At 36.5% G+C, this 18,265-nt stretch overlaps 1 protein-coding gene across 1 annotated transcript; it reads right to left on the reverse strand.

Annotated features, from left to right (window-relative positions):
- Positions 1 to 2,383: 2,383 nt before the first annotated feature.
- LOC141827221 (3-ketoacyl-CoA synthase 13-like) lies at positions 2,384 to 4,051 on the reverse strand. Its single transcript, XM_074714454.1, has 3 exons — positions 3,299 to 4,051; positions 2,781 to 3,230; positions 2,384 to 2,705 (listed from the first exon to the last, which is right to left on the reverse strand). Exons 1-3 carry the CDS (start codon positions 4,012 to 4,014, stop codon positions 2,384 to 2,386), a joined length of 1,488 nt encoding a protein of 495 aa, XP_074570555.1. The 5' UTR covers positions 4,015 to 4,051.
- Between the last annotated feature and the right edge of the window lie 14,214 nt (positions 4,052 to 18,265).

The following is an 18,265-nucleotide window of genomic DNA, read 5'->3' on the forward strand; positions in this document are numbered from 1 at the left end:
TAAATGCTTAGAATAATTTTAGAAATTTTATAGAATTTTTCTAGAATTTTTAGAAATTTTCCCAAAAGAAATTGAAAAATGGGTAAAAAGATGCATCGCCGAGATTCGAACCCGAAACCGAGCTCTTATATATTTAATATTATGCCCAAGTTCTCATAGAGATATAGCAATCTTTGTCGATACATTACAGTCGGACCATACAACTCATTCTTTTTGAAGAATAACCTAGTATTAGTATAATAGTTTGATAGATCCATTTATTGAATATTTATCTGAAAGTCCACACTAGCAGGCTATCGATTTCTTTTTTTCCTTTCCTTTCTTCTTTTCCTTCTATTTTCATCTTTTTCTTTACTTTTGTACAGTAGTTATTTTTTATTTTTTATTTTTTTCGATGTTTAATTCATTTCCTCGAGTAATTTCTTTTTCTCCTCCATCCATTTACAAGGTAAACAATGACTAAGGATTATTAGAAATGATTTTTTTTTCCTTCATCAATTTACGAGAGTAATAGAGATAAAGGGAAAAAAATTACTTTAACTATGAAGGTGGAGACAAATTATTAGACAAAGCATCTATAACAATTAAATATTAATATATATATTTTTAATTAATATATTTTATATTTAAAAAAGGATTAAACTTGTATCGATATAATACGATACGGTATCGTATTCATAAACAATAATATACTTACACAGTTTAAAATTTTAAGCCTAAGATATTTACCCAAAATTTATTATGTTCTTGAAATCTGTATTCTATATCAGCCACTTACCAACATGTCCTACCCAAGTTTTAAAGGGTTGTGTGCTAACCAATGGTTGGCATGCCTGCAGGGCTCTAAGTCAGCAGTAAACCAGAATAAATGATTTGTAAGATGGAAAGAAGGATTAACCATGCTCTTGCTTGATGCATCATTGTGTGAAAATGTTACATTTGACCTTGTAACTTGGTACGACAATACAAACAAACAAACAAACTTCTCTTAATAGGAAACACTGCAAATCATTTATGCTGTGTCTTCTTTATGCTGTGTCTTTACTAGAGCACATGTGCTGCTTCATCTGCCTGCAAAACAGATGATGAGGTTGTTGATTTTCTTTCTCGGTTCTAATCATCTATGAAGCTTTGGATGCCCATGGAAAGAAAAGATGCTTGCTGTTCCCTCAATTATTTAATGAAAATTTCATAGCATTTATAAACGGAGATGTTAGAAATTCAAGTATTCAGTTCTTACATTCTAATTAATTTTTAAATTCCTCAAATGTAATGTATGATCTTGGATAAGATTTAAACCCTCATTGTTTAGGAAATTGACGAAGTCAGGCTATCTTTTATCATCAAACCATAATCTAAAAAGGAGATATGGAAATGACTTTTTTTTATAGAATTTGGGTTTTGTAATTGGGTCCCTTATATTGAGAAATCAACTAAATTATTAGATATTAAAAGAATTTAAGAAGTGCATGTACAAATTATATTGTGTTCAGAGAGGACCCCTTGGAATGGTCTTTTATTTTATTTTCTTGATTGATGTTGAAAGAAAGTATAATATGAAAAGTATGGAATGGATTGAGAAGGATTTTAGGAATAATTAGTCTAGTTTTCATTAAACTTATTTGTCATATTATATAGATTTAAATTTTATTAATGCAATAAATTTATATTGAAGCATGCACAGTGTTAGGATACTAAAAGCTATTTTACATTCTTTTCTTTAACTTTTAATTACACGTGTGATCATGTATGACATTCTAACAAATAGTGTTAGCATAGGATTCTGAATCTCATTAGTGAATCATATGTTGCATGACATTTTACTAATGCTATTACTTCTAGCAAAAAATAACATCTTTGTCCTCCAATGTAAATCGATTGCTATAGAAGGTAATGTTCCATCTAGATATTAAATCATGGAACTTAATATGACCGCTCCATTCATATAATCCTATCCTATAATATAAAATTTTCAAACAATTGAGAGTTCGATAATATTAAATGAAATAAATTCAAATCAAATTTGAACCAATCTCAAATTTTAAAAAAAAAATAAGGCAAACTGAAATAACTATTTCAACGACATAATTTATTTTAGATTCGATTAGACTCGGCTCACTTGCCTTATCAAACATGCTCGAACCACATAAAAGTCAGCAATTTTACAGCCCTAAACAGAGTAACAACTCAGCTGTTCTAGCCATCAAAGTTAAAAATCCATGTAATTTCATAAAGGAACCACCAACAACAAATCTAATGACTTTAATTCTTAATTTTTTTGGTACATGATTTATTCGTGCACAAGATACAAAGTTACCGACGATGATTTAATTACTTACTTTTATCATCGAAAGGAAATAAAAACAAATAGTTGTTGCTGTATTCAAGTATAGCCATTTTTATGAATTGCAGCATCCTGGAGCTTGGAAGAGGGTTTGGTAGGAGGACGAGGAGGGTAGAAGGGATAACGATGGATGCAAAGGGCCCAAGGGTTGTCGGAGTCCATGGTCGAGTCTCTTAGAGCTCGCCACACCACACTGCACGCCTTAAACCCTGTCCCGAACGCTAACATCCACACTCGATCTCCTTTCTTTATCCTCCTCTTCGCCTCGAAGTAGGCTAACTCGTAAAACACAAAACTACTTGATGTATTACCGAACCGATGCAAGCACATTCGTGCTGGTTCCACCACCTCTTCCTCCAACCTGTAAAATCATCCAAATATTTAATAACCCTCCGTACTAAACTACGGAATCCAACAGCAACTACGAACGTCGTACCTCATCAGCCGCCGGACGGCGTCGATCACGGCCTTCCCGCCGGCATGGATGCACATGTGCTCGAACGCGCTTTTGAAGTCCGGCACGTGCGCCTTCGCCGCCTTCAGGTCGTCGCCCAAGTACAGCCTCGCCACGCGGCAGGCGTAGCGGAGCATCTCCGCCACCGGCAGCACGCTGGGAGCGAGGGTGGTGATGTGGGACCTGAGACCGGCGCCGGCGACGCGGATGAGGTCCTTGGTGAGAGCGACGCCCACTTGGCCGTCCTCGTCCTCCATCTGGATGGCGGCGTTGTAAGCCGCGTCGTCGGCCCCGTGGTGCGTCCGCAGCGACTGCACCAGCTCCATCTTGGCGCGCGGCCGCGCTGCCGGGTCGCTGCTCACCAGCGCCGCCGCCGTGCCCACGCGGAAGATGCAGTTGGTCACCAGCATGTGCCGGTTGTCGCCGAAATACCTGCTCGATAGATTTCAATATATATATATATAATGAAAACAGAGCATGGACCGCGGAGGAATTAGTACAAATTGAGGCTGATGCTCTCGGTGACGACGATGAGGCCGTAGCCCTTCCTCTTCCGGAGCACCTTCGCGGCGAGATCAAACGCCACGGTGGCGGCGCTGCACCCCATCCCGGACAAGTTGAAGGTCTTGACCCCCTCCGGCATGCCGAAGCGGCGGACGAGCATGGAAGAGAAGGACGGCGCGGGGGTGAACATGCTGCAGGCGGTGATGACGAGGCCAATCTGCGACGGGTGGACGTCGGTCTTGGCGAGCAGGTGCTGGACGGAGCCGAACATGCCCTCCTCCGCCTCCTGGACGGCGCAATGCAACTTGGCGCGGAGGTCGTCGGAGTGGAAGATGAAGGGCGGCGCGTAGGTCTCGTCGCCGAGGCCGGACTTGCTGAAGATGGCGCGCATGAAGTCCTCGCTCTCCGACGAGTGACTCTGGTTGCGGCGGCCGAAGTACTCACACAACTCGAAGCTGCTGCGGTGGTCGTCGTCCGGCTTGTGGCAGCTGTAGTCGACGAGGAAGACGGGGAGGGGGCGGCGGATGAGGAAGGCGGCAAGGGAGACGAGAGAACACCAGAAGAGACAAAGGAGCAGAGGATGGCGGGAGACGAGAAAAAGGAGGAGTTGTTTGAAATGGAGGGAGAGGGGGGAATGGATGAAGGTGAAGGCTATGGCCGAGAGGAGGAAAACGACGGCGAACGGCCACCGGCTGCCGGCGGTGCTCCTCATATTGGTAATTTCCTAAATGCTAGGAGTAAGAGCTTCGCTTGCTGCTTCGCCGTTGAGCAACATGGATTATATGCACAGTATATATAGGGGGAAAAGGGGGAAATTAATTCCACTTTGATTTACAGTTAATGCTTTAGATTCTAAACTAGTTACCGTTCAGTTATACTGTGAAATATGCGAGTTTGGAAGGAGCTTAGTAACATACAAATTTGGAAGAGTGAAAAATAATAATAATAATAATAAAAAGGTAAAATTCAACAAAAACAAAATAGTAATTCAATAAATTTCTCATTTAAAAATATAATGTACCTGATGTAATTTATTAAAGTAGCTACAACAATATATAACAAAATTACTCAAATTTAATCAAAATTATTATATATAAAATACTATTATATCAAAATCTTTTTGATTAATTTAATTAAAATTATATCAAAATCACTTGAACTTTGAATCAAACAACACTATTATAATAAATATTGACAATAGTCACTACAATAATTATAACAACTATGTTAGAGTAATTTTAAATTGACTTTGCCTAAAGATGAAGTTATTTTGATTAAATTTAAATAATTTTAATTAAAAATATTTTGATATAATAGATGAAAAATATGTTAGGGTATTATTTTAACTTTTTTTTTTTAAAAAAAAAAGAAGCACTTTTGACAAAAAGGATTTATCCAAAATTAAACTCTTTGGACCATGGGGTTCCACACCATATTGAAGTAATAGCTTCAACCATCGGGCAATTTGATTAAGGACAGGCATCAGGGACCCCCAATCATTTAGGTAGGATCTGGAGCTCCACATGACAGCTTGCAACTTGGTGTACACTAGCTAGATCTTAATATCATCACTTGGGTTATACCCAATTTTAAAAATATTTCTACTCAACAAAAATTATACGAAGAGATTTTAGACAAAGTTTTGTGTGAAAATCTCTTTCTGAATCAAAGTGTAGATCAATCCAAACCATTAATTGCATCAGCTCTGCACTTACCTCTTTAATCCAACCTCTAAAAGGGTCTTCCCATTCATACAAATTTATTAAAAATTGTAGATGTTTTTAAGTGTGCACACACACTTAAAAAATTGTCTATGTGCTTTATTTAAAACTATATTTGTTTTAATGTATATAATTATACTTAAGCTCTCTTATCTAAGATGGGAAACAGTATTATGTGTCCTATACTCGAACACATTAAAACAAGTAGGTGCTAACTGTTTTTTTTAACCGAGTGAACCTAGAGAGAGAGAGAGTCGCAGAGCAAAGTTAGATGCAAAAGAACTAATTGCTAAAGCCATACAAACATAACGAAAGGACTAGAGAGAGACAAACCGTCGTCAGATAGCTTTCAGTAATGAACAACACCGAAATTGCAGATTTGCGCGAGCTGTTCAAGTAGACGTAATAAATATGATGGGCAATCTGACGACCTTAACCGCCCAACCTAGCAAAGCAATTAATCCATCCACCGGCGTGCCCACGAAAGAAACAGACCACCTCCAGTGAACCAGAGGTGATCAAGCGACAAGAGTGTAAAGAGTGTACGAGGGACGGATGCAGCTTTTTTAGGAGATCAAAGTTGGATTAAACCGAAGTTCTCGGAGCACTTGTTGGGCATATAAATACAGAGATAAGTAGTAATGATGAATAAAAGGATCAGAGGATAGCAATGATGCACCCAACATGAATCCACATTAAATTTGTGCAAACCAGAGAAAATTCAAGTGCAGTTTGCTAGAACACGCATGCAACTTTATTGAATACCAAAGGATACATTTTACTTGGAATTTACTAAAAGTAGGAAAGTAGAGTTATAAATGAACCCAACTTCATGAATAAACTTAATGCTCGTCTTACTATAAGAGTTTATTTATGTTTGTTCAATACATATAAAATTAATTAAATAAGTAAGCTTGAATAATTTATTAAATTAAACAAATAAATTTAAACACATATTTTCAGCTCATTAACATTCGTAAATAATATTTGTGAACCATATTCATCAATAAAACTCTTATGAACATAACCATATTCATCAATAAACTTTTATGAGCATGTTAAATAAACAAAGAAACTTTCAAAAATAAACAAATAAGTTTGTATTATCAAATTTAATAACTAACCAATCAAGCTTAAAATATAAAAGTTTCAAATAATCAAACAAACTTGAATTGAGAGCTTGATAATATCTAAACAAACCAAACTTAAGCCAAACTCGAACCAAACTCAAGCTCATAAAAAAAAACCAAGTCAAGTTTAAACAATCATTTCAATGGCTTGGTTCATTTTAGGCTCGATATAGCTCGGCTACCTTATCAAATAAATTTGAACACCACAAAGTTTGGCTTGACTTAGTTTGTTTACCGTCCTAACTAAAAGGCACCTCTATTTTTTAAAATGCTCTCTATCCAACCTGATTCGCTCAACCAATTACCACTCATACGAAATCAGCTTGATTCTACTGGCCATCAAGCACGTTTACAAAAGTATTTAACCACCAACAGTTGATGTTATTCCAGGTCATTAGTAGCCGTTAAATATTTTGGGCTAAAATTATTTGATTGTCTTATATGACTCAAAATCATAACTACAAGGATGCAATGATGTCTATTTGGCATGGATATGACATCTTCAACTTTTGACCTATAAAGCTCAAACTAAAAAAAAAAGAGTACATACGGATATATTAAAGAAATCATTAATGATCATTTGATACAAATCCAATACTTCTAGAATCCTTAGTACGTTTGACTATTAACAAGGGACTAAATTCTAGTTGCCGGTTAAGAATGTAATTAATCCACACCTTCAATTAAAGCTATTAAACTAATAATTTAATTCTTTCAATAATTAATTAATTTTATATAATTCAACAATGCTCTCTAAGCAGCATAGAGTAGCACTAAGCACTAAGAATGGAATTAATGTAATTTAGGTTTTTTAAATAATTAATTAATTACATCAAATAAATTTTAAAATATAACATACATTTAAAATTTAAAATTAATAAATAATGATTTTATTGCCAAACTAATTGATAATTTAAAAAGAAAATAAAATTTTCTTAAATAATTAATAATCTTAACCATTAAATAATTACTAATTATTTAATTAGAAAATAAATAGTTATCTAATTATTGGATGATTGTAATAACATTTAGTCGACTCTTGCCCTTCAAATTTTTTTGGCCAAAAATGCCTAGAGACCTCCAATTCGTGCAAGATGAGTACCATTGTACACCTAGTAGTTACTCTAGTTCTCTATTTTTGAGCCCCATAGGATCATCAAGCACTTTTCATAAAAAATGTTTGATGACCATACACTTTTGGCTAAAAGTATTTGATGGTCAACAGATGACTAGAATCGCATCCAATTGGCTATTGGTTGTGTGGAAATGGGTCGGACTAGATTGGATGAAGAAACATTTTAGGAAACATGTGTGCCCTAGGAAGCAACCTTTGGGTATGCAATTCATTTAGGTGTGCCATTTGATAAAACGTTAAAAGTTCAATAGTTGTGAGACAAAGTTTTGGATCACTTCTCCAACCCCAGTTAGCTAATTAAAGTATTCTAGACCCCCAAATGCAAATAATCCCTTGCTACTTTTCTTTCTGTTTTCCTTGTGTTTTAACTGACAAACAATTTCCATTCTTCAAAAGAGTTAATGCTTGATGCCCTATTTTAAGGAATGGCTATTCATGCTAAAACTAACATGTTCAATCAGGAACAAGAGCAATTAAAACCATTAAAGAATTATTAGAAGAGATGACTTTTCTTCAGTAGACTTTACAGTCAGTGCATTAATTTATCAAATAGGTAGCTCTAGTCATAGTATAATAGTTTTACTATTAGGAGATAAGGGTAGTGATAGACGGTGTATTATGAGAGTTAAGAGCACTCTTAGTAATAATCATTTGATGAAAAGATTTAAAAAAACACATGCTGAATATTTAAAAGAGTAAAATAAGATTTTTTTTCCCGACTGTCCAGGAAAAAAATAGATTCCATGGGCATGCGGTTTCCATTTCCCTGCCATTCCCATTTATTAGTGCCAACGACATTTCATGATCATTATATTCATATGGCTACTGATGTCAGGCACCATTAAGTTTTTGACCTAGAATAAAGCTGCTAGCTAACAAATGCACCTCACTCATTGGCCTTAACTGATTAGCATTGTAAATTTAGAAAAGGAAAAAAAAAACAAGATCGTAATATTACACGATCAAGATCTGAGACTTGCTCATGCTGCACCTAGTTCCTGTGGAGATTCAACTTTCTATTTGCCATCTATGTTGCTCGAAGTTTGAATTTATATCAGACAACTAGACATCATGCATTTTCCTAAAAACTACTCTCTTCTTTGAATTTTTTTTTCCAGTGTGTAGTTACTTAATGAGGACCGCACTGCCAGTTAAGCAGGTCCCAAGTATTCAAATCCTTAATCTTTGTACAATTCCAAAACATTCTTGAAATAATATGATTGATGGCATGGGCTGCCGGTACACACATTTAATGATTTAATCTGATGATACCTTCCATACCCAATGCTTTTGAGAAAAGTAGATGAAGCAGATTTAAATAAATAAAAACTGAAAATAGAAAGAGAAGAAGTTGAGAATTTACTGAGTGCACAGATCGTACATTGAAGAAGCACCATGCCTTGTTTCCCTCCTTAGATCACATCATGAGTCCTAATAATTTTCCAAGATATGAACTCTGTTCAGAGTCAGCCAAACTCCAAGGGACCAATTGCAACTGAGTTCTTCCAAGATTGATACTGGCAAAGAAGATGACAGTATCCAGACCAGCTTTGTCATAGCAGCAGTCAGCGTACTCCTACCCATCAGAACAAAACATCATTAATATGAAAGAACAACAATTGTAAAAGATTTTTCTAGTTCTCAAGTTTAGCAACATATGTTTCAGGTTATTTTTGCTAATTCTCAGTTTAGCAAACTATAATTTAAATTCACAAATTCAATTTAAAATGAGAGATAACAACACACTCTTGTAGAGGAAAATAAAAATCATAATGCAACACGTCCATGGAAGAGGATGGCATTTCAATTTTGTCCCTTGATTGGTCTCCTGAGGGATCCAAAATCCCATCCCTTCTGCTCAAAATCAAAAGAAAGCAAAGGTGAAAATAGGGAAATAGTTACAAAAAATGTCTAATCCACTCCTCTCCTTACCCAAAATAACACAAATAAACCAATAAACCCTCGCCGGTTGCCACTCATGACATCTCCCCACCTGAAACTCAATTTTCATTTGTCATGCGACATCATCGCAACCAAGTAATCAACAAAAGGGTTTGAAATTAAAGAATTCTTACTCTGCTATCATCATCCTAAGTAATGAAGTTTTTAAATCTTTTATTTTGTCTTTCTTCCACTCGTTCGTCCACCTACCTCCCCTCCAAGTAAGCATAGCCTAAATAAAGTTAGAGATTTATGTGGTTTTGTAAAGCAACAACAATAGATAAAAGATGGAGTGAAGGGCATTCTAACAGCATATTTATTAGTATTTTAAAATGTGGCCACCAAGCTATTTTAGACAATGGCCCACATTACAAATGCAACTTTAGGCGATGCTGGCAGCCTGGATGGACCACTACTGGTAAAAAGGGAGAAAAAAATGGTTTGTTCCTCTCAATTATCAAGAACTTAATGAATGATGTGAAATTATGAATTGGATAGATTGCTTAATGTATATTATTCAATATATATGTTAGTCATTTTCATGAATGTACCTGTCCAATTTTATTTTATTTTTTATATTGATCACATATGGATTTTACATATTTTTGTGCAGTGAATCAATAGTCTACGCCCTGAAAACTCCTTTCAAAATTTTGAAATATCTACATATAAAACAATTTATTTTGGAAATATTACTCAACTATTCTACATGAAGTTGATCAAGGATATTCAACAACTCCAGTCACATTGTCATAACTAAATGTAGTGGAAATGAAAAGCTGAAATTCCCACCTCACCCCGTCCCAAACAATATCATCGATGAATAGGGCTTTTCCTTCCTTGAATTTCTGTAAATCAAGCAATTGCGCAAGCTATCTAGGGATTCTGAGATTGTTAAGCATATAGACATTCTCCAAATGTCAGTTCAATCTAATTTTATCTCCATTCATTGACTTTGATGTAGGACTGGCATGGAAAATAATAGAGCACTTTTATTTCAAATTGAACATATCTGCGCGGAGAATTATGTTCTCTAACCTCGCCCGTCCTTCCCCATTACTATTCACCGGACAATTAAGGAAGAATGCGAGAAAAAAAGGGAATCAAGTAATATCTACCTGGACTGGAGTACAACCCTGATAAGTCGAACGATATAAGCCTTCGGTTGTCGACTCGGGTGCCATTCAGCTCTCTTCTTCCGGCGAAATAGAAGACAGAATCAGAAGAACGGATCGCTTCGGCCTCGGCTGCCCCCATTGATGTGGAGAGGTCTGGATCGAGAGATAGAGAAAGAGATCCCCAAAACGTCGAGAAGAAGAGGGAGATGGAACCACGATCGGCGGAGTTGCGATATCCGGCCACGGACGGAGAAAGTTGAGTCGGCAACTTCGATATTTGATGGGCCTATTTTATATGGATAAGGCCCATTTTATGGGCCTCCGAGAGTAGTGATCTCGTGGTGACTAATTTGTAATTAATTATTATATTTTATGCCCTTTCATAAAATTCATCAAACAAAATTACCAAATTATATTTATAATGGAAATAAACATTGTAATGGGAGCGGTATAAGAATTAGTAAAAATATTAATAATTTAAATTTTTGAATGAAATCCAAAAATAATGATAATCTTCAAAGATTTAGATAATTGTATGGGTTTAATGTGAAAATCATTATAAATCATATTACAAATTTTTTTTGTGAAAATATATTGATATGAGATATAAGAAATGTTATAAATAGTATTCCTCTTTTTGATCTTGTATAAATAAGATACTCCAAACAAAGGCTTTAATGAAATTGAATTTATTTATATATATAATGTGTTAAATTAACATTCATGGTGGTAAAAGGTGGAATTCGTTATCCGAGATTCGATCCTTATCCATTGCAATAAGTCTGTCCATAATAGCCAATTCAACCATACTCCGAAGATATTAAATTAACATTCATGATCAAATGGTTAGAGTGGTAACTCATAATTGATAAATTTGTTAGTTAATTCATGTTGGATGCATGTCAATGGAAATGCTTACTATAGAATCAATCATTAGAAACAAAAGTTGATCTAAAAAATTTTCTATTCATCTTGATTGTGTTAAATAAAAAAAACATGCGATAATGAACATTTAAATTAATTATTTTTATTTTAGTTTAATTTAATGATGGTAAGTAGTAGAAAATAATATTGACAAGTTTCACTTTTGTCTATCTCATTTGAGGGTTAGAGATTCATTTCAATTATGCTTTCAAAGTCTTAAATTCGACTTGGAGTATACAAAGAAAGGAATAATAATTGTGAGCAATGTCACATGATGCTCGCATTTTGTGAAAGAGTTCTACGTAGAATTTTGTTTAAAGGTCTCATAGTTTGCTTGGGTCAAGCCACAAAACTACAGTATTAAGCATGTGCACCGTGACCATCAGTTTCATGTAGAAATAAAGCCAAGGGGGTGATATTGATTCAATCCCTAGTTTCATGGCTAACCTAGGTTAACATGACTAGAGCACCCATTAGTTCCCTAGTTTGGTCTCTCAAGAAGTTATCTTCAGCATTAAAATAACACAACTATTATAAAATTTTGTTCTAGTACTTTTAATTCATCATTTGAATTTACTTTTGAAAAAAAAAATCGTTTCTTCAAAATGTTCTTTACATTTAGTAAATGTTTGTTAAGGGCATATTTAATAGGATAAATTATCATCTGTGGATTAAAAAACAATAAGTGTATTAACATTTGTTTAATTTGCCAATGTGTTTGGTTACCGAAACTGATGAAAAAAATAGATGAATGAAAAATAAAGTAATGAATGATTTGACTGATTCATTATGTCCTACAGCATCACCATGCTCGACCAACTTGATACTCAATCTGTACACATATTCGACTTAAGAGAGATAGACATCCCATCCCATGTAACAGGACTAAAGTTTACAAATACTTAAAAAAGACTCAAGCACCTTTCTTAAATGCGTGGCCAATATTTTATAATATAATACATTTTTTATCTTAATATAAAAAGTCATACAATTTCTTTAAAGTACTGTGTTAAAGCTCACGCTCATAAAACCCCATAGAAGGGAAGTGTCTATTACCTACCTACCCTAAGAACTCACAGAAGAAAAGTAAATCACGGTATTGAACGACTTTCTAAGTGGGAAAAATTAATTTTTCAAGAGTATGCATCCGTGGAGATTTGAATCTTGTTCCATTATTGTTAATCTACCACTCGATTATCAACTTGGCTACGCCCGTAATCTTTTTTTGCCAGCTCGGGCTCCTCTTCTCCTTTTGCCTTTGAGATAGAAACTTTGATCTCTCGACGTGATCTTTGTGACCTGCGAGTTAAAGCACGTTAGTGGTGAGCCGACATTATCGACATGACCCCTCCAATGGTCAAATCAGCACTAGACTGAAAGATAAAGCTTGCGAAAACACAAGGAAGAGAGATGCTAAAAAAAAGAGAGAGATTGGTAGTGAAGAAGAATTATTTCCACGTGTGATAAGAAAATCATCTTCATTAACTTACCTCCATTGGTCCTTATATAGTCGACGGAAGAGAATCTCCATATGGGATGTCAGTTGTCTGCTTACGAGATAGTTAGGCACCAAAGACGATGATTGTTAGACCATCTATCCACATTGTCAGGCTATTGACCAGTTGTCACCTTCTATGAGTTGTCCGAGGTTGTCGGGTTGGTCGAGTTCGAAGTGGTACGATGAAAGCCAAGTGCTCGGGAGAGCATATCTTGGTCTTCTTGAGTCTGAATGGGACATCTTTGATTGAGGTGCTCAAGCGTTAAGTGAGTCGAGTTATATCAAAGTGACACTAAACCCAAGTGAGTCGTCGCTAGCCACCCGAGTGCACTCGAGTGCCGCAAGATCTGAGTGCTTCTTGAGCCCTTGTGTGAAAATATGCCAAGTCGAGAAACCAAGTGCCTGACTGTCAAGTTCTGCTCAAGTGCAGATCACACCAATTGGTAGTTGGGTCCAATGGCAGAGTCAGCTTCGCTAATCTACCGGGGCTGCTTTCCCCTCTTTCTTATATTCTTCCTTTCTCTTGTCCTTGTAGCCTTCTTCTTAAAGTCGTCAACCACCGTCAGCCCTCAAGCTAAAGCTTGAGTAAGCTAATACATGGCTCCACTTGTGGCTGGGTCCAAGTGGGCCACTGAGTGATTGAGAAAAGAGGTTGCTGATCAGGTGCTCGGTAAAGTAGGTTGCCCTTCGAGAAGTGAGATCGAGTGTTCGAGAGTAATTTCAGATACCATCACATGCCCTTTTCTAAGTTAGACTGAGGAGCAGAGTTGAATGAAGTCGGATAGAAGTGTTGGGTTGAAGAGGATCAGTTCAGTAAGGATTTGAAGAGGATCATCTCAGCAAGGAGTTGAATAGGATTAGCTCGGCAAGAATTCCTCTACATGAGGAAATCTCTAAATCAAATAAGTTAGACTAGGCTGGGCTGAAGATAGGCTTTCAAACCATGTTGGGATACGGAGCGATGATGACGACCATCAAATACTTGTCAAAGTTGTGGTCGAAGAAAGACCGCTCGGTTAAGAGTCTTCCCTTCGAAAGGAGTTCATGTATGTGAGCACAACTGGGCGCAGAGACGGATCTACACTATGGCTGTCTTGGGCTGTAGCCCAACCCAGATTTAGGGTGAGGCCTAAATCTATGGGAAGAGCATCTGACATGGTGAAGGGGAAATCATGTCATCCAATGGAAGACTATATGGTGGTTGAGTTCAAAAAAGTTGGTGACTATGAACTACGTTTATTTACAATTTTCAATGAACTAGACTCCTTGAACTCTAATTCATGAATTTGTTCCTAGGTAAAGATAATGGTACCATGTAGTATGGTCTATAACTGGGTTAACACAACACATAGTCTTCTCCATGACTCAAGTTAACATAGCCTTCGGTCTGTCCTATTCGAGATGAGACTTGGGTTAAATTAGCCTACTCGTGCTTGAACTCGGATCAGCTCAGTCGGCTCCTGGCCGAGTCTAATCCGAGTTAATGTGAGTCACGTCCAGATCAATCGCCTTCCTAAAAGAACGCATTCAATATAATAGACTATCAACTGCCTTCCTAAAAGGAAAGGACCATTATAGAAGATTGTCAACCGCCTTCCTAAAAGGACGCGTCCATTATAACAAGTTGTCTGCCACCTTCCGAAAGGAACATGACCATTATATAATGATTGTTAGTCGTCTTCTTAAATGGGTGTGGTCATTATAGCAGGTTGTCAGTCACCTTCTAAAAGAATACGATCATTATAGTGGGTTGTTATCCGCCTTTCTAAAAAGACATGTCCGTTATAGCAGGTTGTCAGTCGTCTTCCTAAATGAAAGTGACTGTTATAGCAGCCACCATCCTAAAAGAACATAGTTGTTATAGCAAGTTATCAACTACCTTCCTAAAAGGACACAATAAAGCCAATATAGTCCACCTCTAATTTCTAGATCCGTCCCTGATTGGGTGTGTAGAGAGAGAGAGATGCATACCCCCCCGGTGGTTTGAGTCCGAGCCCCATCTCTTGCCCCTCCTCCACGTCGTACCAGATGGCCCTCTTGACTGTATTAGGGTCATTAGCAATGATAAGATAGAAGAACTTTCCGATTTGAAAATTTTGTTAGACAAATGACATTAGCATATTGCAAGAATTGAAGTCTAGTCTCACTACAACTAGGGAGAAAACTCGATCTCTTAGTCGCGAGAATATCAATAGCAAAAATAGAAGGATGAAGAGGGTGATGTGAGACGCTGAGAGAGATGTGGTCGAGAGACCTTTTCGGACGATAACATAATTGTCATAATGCCAAAGTATATCATCCTGATCAGGGAAAGGAACTCGTTCCCATGGTTGCAGGGACATGAAAATACCAGTATGAGAAGACTGATCCTGCTGCGATTGGGGAGAGGTGATCCTGCGGTAGTGAAACTAATAGAAATACCAAGAAAGCTAGAACTACAATCAGTCCCGATCTTGGAGAGGAGCTTAATCCCTCAATCATAGGGACATAAGAATAATGGGAAAAGCCAAAGTCTAATCAATCCTGATCGAAGATAATGATAAGAATACTCAAAATAATAGAATACTTGTCCAACTTAAGGATAACAATGAGAATAACAAGAATACCGGAAGACCAATCAGTCCTAACCAGGGCGAAGAGCTCAACCCAAATTATAGGGACAAGAGAATATTGAGAATGCCATAAATTCGATCTCGCTCGGGGATAATAACAAGAATAGTGAGAATACCATAAATATAATATTATTCTGACTATGGAGAGGAGCTCAATTCCGCGACCATAAGAATAATAACAAGGTGACCTTGAATACCGATAACCCAATACTGTCTCGACCGGGGGAGAGGTACCTAATCTCTTGGTCAGGAGAATAATAATTCGAAAGCTAAGAATACTAGAAAACCCCACTAAGTCTTAATCAAAGAGAGGAGGTCGATCTCGCAACCATGACAATTGTACTGAGTTATAGGATAATATAGCCCAAGGGATTGTTATAGTCTAGTATAACTTGTGGGATGTTATAAGATAATATTCCCCTGAGGTTGCTATATAATAATATAGCTTAGAGGCTGTTATAGCATAATATAGCCTTGAGGCTATTATAGGATAATATAGCCCTAGGGTTGCTATAATATGATCTAAGGAGTTGTTAAATGCCTATCCCGCCTCGGCTAGGGAGAAGAGTTCAATCTTGTAGATAATGAGGATGGGGGCTAAAGTAAGAGGCCGAGTGATAGGGTAATATAGCCCAAGGAGTTTTATAGCCTAGTATAGCTTGGGGGCTGTTATATAATAACATAGCCTGTTGAGACTGTTATAGGATAATATAATGTTATATTTAAGAGGTGATCTTAAGACAATTACGTTACGGTTATACTATTTATTGAATAAATAAAAATTCACTATTTAAGTGCATATTTATCATGTGTTTGATTAGATCTTAAAATTATTTACTAAATATCTGCAATACGATTCATAGTATGAGAGAATTTATGATTGGATTACAACTGGTGAGCATCACTACATGTGCAATTATGAATATATTGAAATTATCCATAGTCAAGAAATTGATGATACATACATCATCGATTCTATTGAGACTAACATGTTTAAACTCTTAAATTTACTAAGCAATTGTTCTCACTGGCTGGAGATATGAAATTGATGATATGAATATCATCGATTCTATTGAGATTAACATATTTAGATGTGGATGATATGTGACGGATGTCCCCACACAACTGTTCATGAGCAACAGACATCCTTGCATGATCGTTCACGAGCATGAGCCGCTCACACGACAGCAAGATGGCCGCCCCATGCGTCGATGATCTCTCTTTCTCTTCACTTTCTTTTTCCTTCCTTTTTCAAATGCCTCCCTTCTTTCATTCCTTCTACCTTCTCTTCTCTCTTTCTTTGCTGGGATTCTTTTCTCTTTCTCTAAGGTTATTATTTCTTGACTGATTCCTTTCCCTCACTAATTCGTCCGTCCGAATAAATATGGCATAAGAGTTGAAACCACTCTCCTCTCCTTACGGCTTGTTTGGGAGGAGGTGAGGGAAGGGTACATAAGGGGAAGGGAATTTGTAACCTTGTTTGTAAAGAAGTGAGGGAAGGGGAGAGAAGGGGAAGGAAGGATAAGCTTTCCCCTTGCATGCCCATAAATAGACATAATTTCTTACACTCCGATTTGGAGTGTAAGGAAGGGGAAGGAAATGTTAAAACATATTTATTCCAATTTTACCCTTATATTAAAATATTAATTATTAAAATAACTTATCTATTAGATTTTTGCACCATTGCTCCTCGTCACATAATGCAGTCGTCACAGAATCTCATCACTCGCACTCCTCGATGTCGACCTTCGTCGTAAATTTTTACATCAGTAAATTTTTATAAAAATATATATAAAAATGTTGATTTATCTTTTATCGTATCAAAGTGTATTTCATATATTTTTTATATATCTACTTATTATTTTTTAAATTTTTTATTTATTTAAGTTGTAAATATTATTTTTTGTTAATCTTATGAGCTATATATATTTTTTCATATATAGATTTATTTTAAAAAATAAAGATATTTTTATAATTTTATATATTTAATTTATAATTTCGATTGACGAACTCATTGAACGAATAGTTATAAGGCATTAGATAAAATAAAATACCTAACGAACAATTATTTCTAAATTATTGTAGATTATAAGGATATTTTTATAATTTTATATATTTAACCTTCATTTCCTTCCCCTTCCTCCCAAACAAGGTGGCACATGTTACGTTAATGAACATTCTCTTCCTCCCAAACAAAAAAAATATAAATACTTCTCTTCTCCTTCCTTTCCCTCGCTTCCCCTTTCTTCCCCTTTCTTCCCCTTCCGTTAATGAACCTTTCCTCATCCCATTCAAATAGAGTGTTAAGATATAATGTATAAAAAGACAACATGTTTTTGTTTGTGTGTGTGTGTGTGTGGGTGGGTGGGGTAAACTAGAGAGTGGGGATAGTTATAGTAGAGGGGCAAGAGTTTAAATAATTTTAGCCGAGGAGTATTTTAGAGATCAATTTCCATTTAATAAATAAAAAAGTATGGTTATCAGGTAATTTGAAAAGCTAAGTACAGTGGTTAATAAATTATCATAAATTAAGATTAATCTGAAATGCATATCCATCTCGACCGTATGATGAGAAAGTTGAGGCGCTCGAGGTTGGTGAACGGTCGACCAAAGTCCGTACGCCGATCCTTCCATGGCCATTGTTAATGGAGCCGATGGATGGACGACCAAGGCCTCGTCGAGACAAGATCGGACGGCTGATGCGGTGGCGTATAGAAAGTCGTACGGCGGCGTCCGCGAGGCGTAGCAAAAAGCCGCAGCATCCGCTTCACGCACAAGTCCTCCCTCGGGCCTCGCTGCAAAATTCCCAGTGGCGCCGCCGCTGCCCGTGCTGCCCGTGCTTTGTTTTTTAAATTTCGTCGACTAAAGTCTTGTTTACCCAGAT

Source organism: Curcuma longa, chromosome 4 (assembly GCF_044706935.1).
Source record: "Curcuma longa cultivar G26 ecotype Majalengka, Jawa Barat chromosome 4, ITB_CL_G26_1.1, whole genome shotgun sequence".
Classification (NCBI taxonomy): Eukaryota; Viridiplantae; Streptophyta; class Magnoliopsida; order Zingiberales; family Zingiberaceae; genus Curcuma; species Curcuma longa.

What these genes read in the sequence shown, in the direction of transcription:
- LOC141827221 (XM_074714454.1), bottom strand. Translation starts at nt 4,014, where the DNA reads ATGAGGAGCACCGCCGGCAGCCGGTGGCCGTTCGCCGTCGTTTTCCTC. An exon ending in GAGAGCATCAGCCTCAATTT is followed by an intron (nt 3,231 to 3,298) that starts GTACTAATTCCT and finishes TCTATCGAGCAG; the next exon opens with GTATTTCGGCGACAACCGGC. An exon ending in GCCGTCCGGCGGCTGATGAG is followed by an intron (nt 2,706 to 2,780) that starts GTACGACGTTCG and finishes ATGATTTTACAG; the next exon opens with GTTGGAGGAAGAGGTGGTGG.